Consider the following 8419-nt stretch of genomic DNA (forward strand, 5'->3'; position numbering starts at 1 on the left):
TTGAGATTTGCAAATGACCTTGATTTTGTGTCACAGCTTTTGCTCCCATCCCATTCGGAGGCATATACCTACCACTGGAAGTGCCAGCTGCCAAGTGCCACCGCTCACCCCTGGTCTTGGCGTATGACCAGGCCCACTTCTCTGCCCTGGTGTCCATGGAACAGAAGGACAGTTCCAAAGAGCAAGGTAAAAGTCTGAAGAGTGATGACACAGGACTTTTTCTACTTCTGTAAAATGTTCTTTAATGAGGACCTTTGTGTTGTATGGCACAATTCATAATCCGTTACTCTTGATTTAAAAAATCTAAGCAGGTCTTTTCAATTTAACTTGGATGAATTAGTCCAAACAACTTACCAGGATTTAAATAAGCCAATGCTGTTTAACAACAGTGGATTTCAAAAGAGGTGACTAGCACAGAATCAATGCTTTAATCTTTGTTGTTGAGCTTTTGGCTTTTAGTGTATTTCCTTTAGCATGCCCCCATTATAAGTAGTCCACCAACATGACAAATTTAAAGTCTCATTCAGGGCTGGATCGTCAACATGGCAGACACAAGCTACAAACTGTGTACACCTCAAAGATGAAAGTATCGGCGCTTGGTTGTGCATGGTGCAAAAGTGGAGTGTCCACCTGATATAGCAAGGATCAGGCCAGCGCAGACCCAGTGACTCAGACCAGGTGGTGCCGCCTGTCACTGAGGATGTTTTAATGGGCCAGGTCAAACGTTTACATCTAATAAAAGTAGTCAGAAGCTTTTCCAGTATCAACAACCGCTGTTTTTTTTTGTTTTGTTTTTCATTATCTCTTTAAAATCCACTATATTGAACGATGTTTTCATAATTGTCTCTGCAGTTGTGATCCCGCTCACTGACTCTGAGCATAAAATGTTGCCTCTGCACTTTGCGGTGGATCCTGGGAAGGAGTGGGAGTGGGGCAAGGATGACACTGACAACGTGATGCTGGCAAGGTAGTCTGTGAACATCATGAACATTACAGGATTCAACAGTGTTGAGTTAGATATGATTGAATATATGTGTTCAGTTTTAATTACTTTTTTTTATAAATTATGATAATAACTTGGTAGCAATTTGTATTAATTTTGTTTTGTATTTTGTCCCCTGAAGACAGGGTTTAAAAAATGTAAACTGTCTTTTTTTTTGAAGAATCTTCCTTGTGCTAATAGCTGCAGGGTTAGTTGGGTCAAACGTCCAGTGGTGGTGTTGTCACAGGGATTGATCTTTCAATCCAGATTAAGGATTTTCACAGCCACTCAGATAAGCTCTAAATACCTTTCTTCAGCACAAAAATAGCCCCTAGATAAAAATATCCTGGTGTCTGTATCCACCTCCGTCTTGCTTAGAATTTCTGTATAAGATGAGATTGAATATTGTTGCGACCTTGTTAAGGGAATAAGCGGTAGAAAATGAATGGAAGTATTTTTTGGCAAGTTTGCTTTAATATTGTGTAGCAGCAGGAGAATGAAATAACATGGACTGCATCAGTGTGATTAATGAAAGCAACTGTCTTTCTAAAATGATTATTCTTTCTTACATTTTTCATGTTAGTTCTTTCATCGAAGCATTGATCTGTTCTCATGTTGAGCCTCTCTCCTCCAGTGTTGCTCTCTCTTTGGAGGCTAAGCTCCAGATGCTGCACAGCTACATGACGGTCACCTGGCTGCCACTTCCCTGCGAGGTTAGGATCCTGTTGCGTTTTTAGCTGTGTTAAGTTGTAGTGAAAAAAACTAAGATTGAAACCAAATCCTTTTTGGCTCACCATTATCAACAATTGTATTTATATGTATTGCTAAACCACTGAGCGCATGTTAGAAGAACTGTATGAATGTTAAAGGTTTCTGTTCTTAAATGCCTTGAAGCTCATTCTAAAGTCATATTAGAGTAATATTTAAATTGATATATTATTAAATGTTTTGGTCTGCAGTCTTTTTCTTGGTATCAGAGCAAATTCATGAAGATAAATGATCTATGTTTATCTAAATATGTTTTCGGTCCAAAAAACACATTGGTTTTTCCTGATCAATAAATACAATTGTCCTACTGTCCTTTGCCAGCCAGGACATGCAGTTAAAATCAAATGTTTTTTTCTCTGTAAATTAGTAAAATCAGATAGTATGGCATTCTATTTTTTTCTCAATAGAAAGAGCAGTTATCCGTAACTGTGCGTAAACAGACAGTGTGTTCCAAATGTGGTCAAAACGAGTGTGAGTTTTCCTTCCTTTTCCACCAGAGCAGCTCTTTCCGGAAAACTACACTGAGCCATTCAGGTCATAGATTCTCACCCAGACACACAAAGGCGCTGTTGTCTGCTCACAGTCTTTACGTCACAGTGACTCACAGCCGTAGACAAATCCTAGTCTCAAGGTTAGTCATTTCTGCAGATATGAAAATGGAGCTAAAACATTTGCTGGTAAGAAAACATGATTCATTATTATTTCATTTTAATAGTGCACAAAATCGTGAGCACTCTGTTCTTTCAAAGAAATGCCGTGAGAGTTATCTGTTTCAAAATAAATTGCATTATTGACTAGAAATATTTAAACAAAATACAAAAAGGAACAGTAGTGCATGATAATAAAATATTCATCTTTAAATAAGTAGGAGTATTTATTAACATAAGGGAGGAAATAGTTTTGAAAGGAAATATAACAGTAGGTGTTCCTAAATATTGCGCTCACCCTTGGCCTGTGAAACTGTGTTATTACTTTTTCAGACTTGAAATAACTTGTATGCTTCTACTGGAAAATGTTTTGTTAGTTTTTATCTTCAATCTGTTTGCAAATGAGCAGGCCCCCTAAAGATGAGTCATCATGTTTGGGTCTTGGGGCATTTGCGCATGAAAATAGCTCGATGATTCAGTCTGCTCACTTCTTTTTTCCTGATTTATAAATATTCCATTGCCATCAACTTGATCCAAAGCATTCAAACCAGCGATCAGCAGGTTCAGATGAAAACAGTTTCATAGTATTTAGTGGTGCATTGGACATTGTGAATGAAATTACTTTGTCCTTTGTCGGATGACATATGTTCCTGCTTTCTGCCCCACAGCAAGCTCCTCTGGCTCAGCCTGAGTCTCCGACTGCATCAGCGGGAGAAGACGCACGGACGCCTCCGGACTCTGGAGAGTCAGACAAGGAGTCGGTCAGCAGCAGCTCCAATGGCAACGGCGATACCACCACAACGTCGACCTTAAATGGAGGGAGCTCTTTGGTGAAGAACAATTCGTCCTCATCATCAAGTTCCAGCAGTGGCTCAGCCGGCACAGGGACAACAGGGAAGGACAAAAGTAAAAAGGAGAAGGATAAAGATAAAGACAAAAAACGGGCCGACTCTGTGGCTAATAAACTGGGTAGTTTTGGAAAAAGTCTGGGCAGCAAGCTGAAGAAAAACGTGGGTGGACTAATGACCGGAAAGAATGCTGGAGCCGGTGGTGTGAAGCAGGACGGCGTGGAGAAAAAGAAGGGCTCCTTTAGGGGGCGGAAGGGCAGCAAGGACAGCTTGCCTTCAGCCCAGGTCTCTGAGGACTCCGGGAAAGGCTCCCCGTCCTCAGGTAGTGAGCGCCTCAATGGAACAGGAAGCAGCATGAGCAGCAGCGGAGGCAGCAGCACAGAGAGCGAGACCTACAAATACAGTGCCGACGTCAAGGTGAGCCTCGGCATCCTGCGAGCCGCAATGCAAGGAGAGCGGAAGTTCATATTCGCCAGCCTCCTCACAACCAGCAACCGACAGCCGTTCCAGGAGGAGATGATCCAGCAATACCTAGCTTACGCAGAGGAGCGATTTCGGGCTGAGCAAGACCAGCAGCGGCGCGAACCTGAACGGAAATGTGTCACTAACGGAATACAGCTGCCCAAGAAGGAGACGGTTCTTGGTACTGATCCAACTTATCGCCCGTACGAGACCAAAGAAGAGCTCACAGATCAGACTTTGCCGTCCTCCTTCAATCAGCTCAAGGTCTCTCCATTGTCCACGTCCATCTACCCAGGCGTGGTGGCCATCCCTCGGCCATCATTCATCGACCAACCTCCAGCCCCTGCTCCCCTCACGCAACACCTTCATATGCAGAGTTACATGGACTCCAGGCGTCAGCTGGCCGGTGGCTCCCCCTTAACCTCATACCCTGGACTGCCGTCTTATGCCACCCTTCCTCGGAACATTCCCTCAACACAGGGTGTTTCCCATCCTCAGTGCAATATCTCACAAGGCCCCTCGTCACTTAGTCCCTCCCGCCTCACACCCTCGTACCCCACTGAGTTTGATCCTCCCGACTACCCCGGGTCTGAGACTGTGGGTGGGAATTACACTAATGGATTCAGAGACATTCGGCCGACCTTAGACTCTCGTAGCGGGCTGCCGCCGGTCAGACACTACTCCTTAGGCAGCGCTGGTGGTTTGGGCAGCCTGCAGTCCAGCCGCTGTCGGACACCCACCTGCAACTACTATGGACACCCCGAGACGGGGAACTACTGCTCCTACTGTTACCGGGAGGAGCTGAAGAAGCGGGAGACAGAACCAGCCATCAGCAGGTTCTGAAGCAATTGTGGCGTCGTATTTAAGAGTGGCCTTTTTCAGTTCACAAAAAAAAATAAAACTCGGGCAGCCTCAATACGTGTGAGAGAAAGGTGAAACCATCTCCCCAACTTTATGCCGTCACTTCCTGTAGGACTGAAACATTGACAGAAAACTGGTTTTGGGTCTTGACTGTATGACTAACTGCACTTCTGTTACATTTTGCTGTGTCTCTAATGCAGGCATTGTCTATGAGTGTGTGTGTGTGTGTGTGTGCATGTGCGTGTGCGTGTGCTGCTGAGTGTTAGCTACAGCCTCCCCCATTTTTCGAGATATATGTCTCGCCGGCGTCTCCTAATGGAGGGAATGTATATGGCAGGCAATATTGACATTAAACACATACAGGAACAAAAACACTTCAGTCAAAATACACGGTGACATAAGCACAAACAGGAAGGTGTGAGGCATAACTAATGAAGGGCTTTTATTTTTAAAGTCACATGCAGTTCAGGTGATGTAAGTATTATGTTTTTCTCTACTGTAACAAGTTTTTTTTACATTCTTAAAAAAAAGCAATGAACCCACAGGCAGTTACTTCAAATATATATATATATTTTAGAAGCAAATTCCATTCTACTTATAGTGGAACCCTCTAATAAAGCAAACCTTTGTTTAAGATAATCTAATAGCTTCAAATTTGAAATGAACGTACAATAGCTTTTTTTGGACTTGAGACTGGTACAGTAAACTCATTGTTTTAGCTCTGTTTGTGAAAATAAATTGGACAATAAGTGCATGTTGGTTGATTTACTACTGCTCTAAAATCGTTTGCTTGAGGAACTAGATTTTTTTTTCTCTTTAATTCAAGATTATTTACCTGATTTTATTCGCTGCTTTTACGTGTCAGTACTCCTGTGTTGGTAAAGGAAATAAAACAAAAATAAGTAACGCAAAATCCAACATTGCTGCCGTGGCATGAGGGGAACTTCAATATTTGTGGGTCAGAACTCATGAGGATGGCTGCAAAAATATGTTCCATTGAAGGAAATGTTCTAGTTGTTTTTCTGTTGTTGCACAATTTGAAGCACTTTTCTCGTGTCGGTAAAAGTGAAACTGAAGAGGCCTGACTGTTTTCTCAACAATCACTGCCACTGTTTTAAAGCGGGGTTTTCTTTTCACCACTTTTTTTTCTTTTTTTAACCTCCTGGTGCCACTGTCACCATCTCATTCAGTTTTTTTTCTTGCCTTTTCAGCAGTCAAACCCCTGCTCCTTTAATTAAACTCACCCTTACAAGATGAACTAGCTTTATTTAATTGACATGGCACTTCCACCGGTTAATAGGACTAAACTGTTTCAGCCCCAATGTCATGTTGGTTTATTTTGTAACGCCTTGGCCTAAGAAATTATGAAAGAAGCACAATTTAGTATGCAACTTACTGCCTTGCCCAGATGAGGGCACTGTTGCTCTGTTTCTCTCACAAAAGCCGTTTGCGTCGACAAAACTGATTCATATAGCGTCATATATCAACCCTCCTTTAAGTGTTGTGTTCCAGATTTCTGTTCAAAGTGGCATTTTTATAGACCATAACTTGCTCTGTTTTTGCCTCAAATAACAGGAAAAATGTTTGCTGTGTTTATGTGCCGACATGTTCCTGCACTAGCATTTAATTCCGACGAGACCTATCAGAGAAAAGACAGTTTCTCGACTGTTCCAAAGTGATGCCTGTTTTTCTATTTTCAAAGACTACATGCTTTCTCTCGCCCCCAGATATGAGCTCGCGCTCGACAGGCTTTTTTTTTTTTTTTATTTAAAAACAAAATGAAAAGTTCTTTAAATATGCTCCAGGTTATTTTTGTAAGCCCAAAGTTTTACAGTGTTTTTAAAAATACGGTGAGAATGTATGGTGTGTGGATGAGGAGCGCGTCGGGAGAGTGTTTTACCAGAAAGGGACGTTGTGTTGAAGGCGACACCCGGACGTACCAAGTAATTTCCTCCACGCTGACCTAACCACATATGAGAGTATATAAATATATATATATTTATAGTGAGTTTTTTTTATTAGCCTTCCTTGTGGAATGTTTAGTTAAGAAAATTTAGGATGTTCTTTCTCACATGACGAATTGTCTAGCAGTCTGGCTTGTGTTTGTTCCTCATTTGGAAATTTAAATAAAGTTTTTTTTGTTTTTCACTGTTGCTATGTTGTGAGCAGGGCTCCTTAGGGGACATGTGTTGAAGCCTAAGTAGCCATATGATACAGGTGTAGTTTGAGGTGTAGTTAGCAGAGATGGTGACCTAGTTTGAGTTTTGACAGGGTTGAAAATGATATTAAAAATCATATTAAAGTCGGCCCAGCGTCTGATGATTGGAATTTCACGGGAGGAAAGATGCTGACTTTGGGAAGTACACTACAAAGGAACTAATGAGTTAGCAAGTCACAACATGTGCAAAATAGCACCAGGCGATTATTCAAAGCCATGTGTGAGCGCAAGATAAGTGTTGATGAATCTGAACGCTTCGATGACATGAAATGATCACCATTTATCATAGAAACATCTGGTGTGCACATGTCCCTTCAGGAGAGCAAAAATATATGGTGTTTCCTGTCGACTCGATTAATTTCATTTTGTGTGTTTTTTTTTCCTTTTTATTGGCAAAACAAGTGATATATTTTTATATGGTGTCATTTTTGTGGCAACAAGATTTTTATCATTAAAATGTTTTAGTTGCATGGGACTGGAACTGTTGCATGTAAACTGCTAATCTATATTTTACCAAATTTGTGCATTATTTGAACTGCATTTTTCCTGCTCTTTTGTTTTTATTCTTAAAATTAATTTAGGTTGTGTTGTGAGTGCGCCGAGGCTGTGTGACAATGCAATTGGACAGAAAGAACATCAGATTTTATGTTAGGTTATTTTAATTTTTGTTTTTTTTTCTCTTTTGCACCGTTTGAATAAATTCTCATCGTTATTCAAAAATATTGTCTGCTTGTGTCTTGCTTCCATGTTATTTTTCATCGTATGCTTAAATTTTTGTTATCGAAATTTCATTGAAGTTGACACATTCCAACTCCAAAAATAGAATCTTAATTTAAATATAAATGACCTTTCTGTTCTAAATAATAGCATGTTATCAAACTTGAACTAAAGATACATTTTCCCTTTTTCTGACCAACTGACACACAAAAAAATAAAAAAAAATCAGTAAAAATAGTCTGGAAAATGGTCTAAAAAGATTAAATGAAATAAAAAAAAAAAAGTATGCTCCTATTTGTGGCTGTTTCATATTTAAAAGTCAAATGATTATTAGAAATACAATGTACTTTTTCCTTTGATTATGTCATGCTAATTCATATGGCTCTGTTTATTAGCGTGAATCCTAGCATCAAACAATCCACTTGAAAAGTGATTATTAAAATGAATGAAAATCCAAATGGAGGTGAACCGCCAACGTTTTTTATTTGTCAGTATTATATTAACCTTGTTGAATTATACATGGATGAATAAGTCCAGCTCAGATGATGAAGGTCCTGTGTCTGCGGCGGTTTTATGTATTAGAGAAATCGGAGACCCTTATGTAATATTGATCAGTTTCCCATGTGGTAAAAAATCCAGACCTTGCTCTCGGTCATAGTTGATAGGGACGCTGAGGCCTCGACTGTACAGCAGTCGCTCAGGATTATCCAGACGTTTCTTATTGATTCTCAGGATATATTTAGATGGGGAAGAAGCAGAGCTGCTGAAGATCACCAGAAAGGTAAACCATCGGCGTTAAATCTTGGTATTAAACACTGTGAATACCTGGATTTAATTTCACCGTGTGAACATTAAAAGCATGTTTGTTTGTTGTAAACGCTTGCATTACTGAGTTCTGAATACTCTGTCCTGTACT

At 40.5% G+C, this 8419-nt stretch overlaps 1 protein-coding gene across 1 annotated transcript in view; it reads left to right on the plus strand.

Annotated features, from left to right (window-relative positions):
• The window catches only part of otud7b (OTU deubiquitinase 7B), a 32528-nt gene extending 25051 nt beyond the window's left edge, over positions 1–7477 (plus strand). The window contains exons 9-12 of the mRNA XM_053880876.1: positions 37–186; positions 853–967; positions 1617–1695; positions 3066–7477. Coding sequence (XP_053736851.1) covers positions 37–186; positions 853–967; positions 1617–1695; positions 3066–4550 — 1829 coding nt within the window. The 3' untranslated portion in view covers positions 4551–7477. The remainder of the gene's footprint in view (positions 1–36; positions 187–852; positions 968–1616; positions 1696–3065) is intronic.
• The last annotated feature ends 942 nt before the right edge of the window (positions 7478–8419 follow it).

This window comes from Synchiropus splendidus, chromosome 12 (assembly GCF_027744825.2).
Source record: "Synchiropus splendidus isolate RoL2022-P1 chromosome 12, RoL_Sspl_1.0, whole genome shotgun sequence".
NCBI classification, from domain to species: Eukaryota; Metazoa; Chordata; class Actinopteri; order Syngnathiformes; family Callionymidae; genus Synchiropus; species Synchiropus splendidus.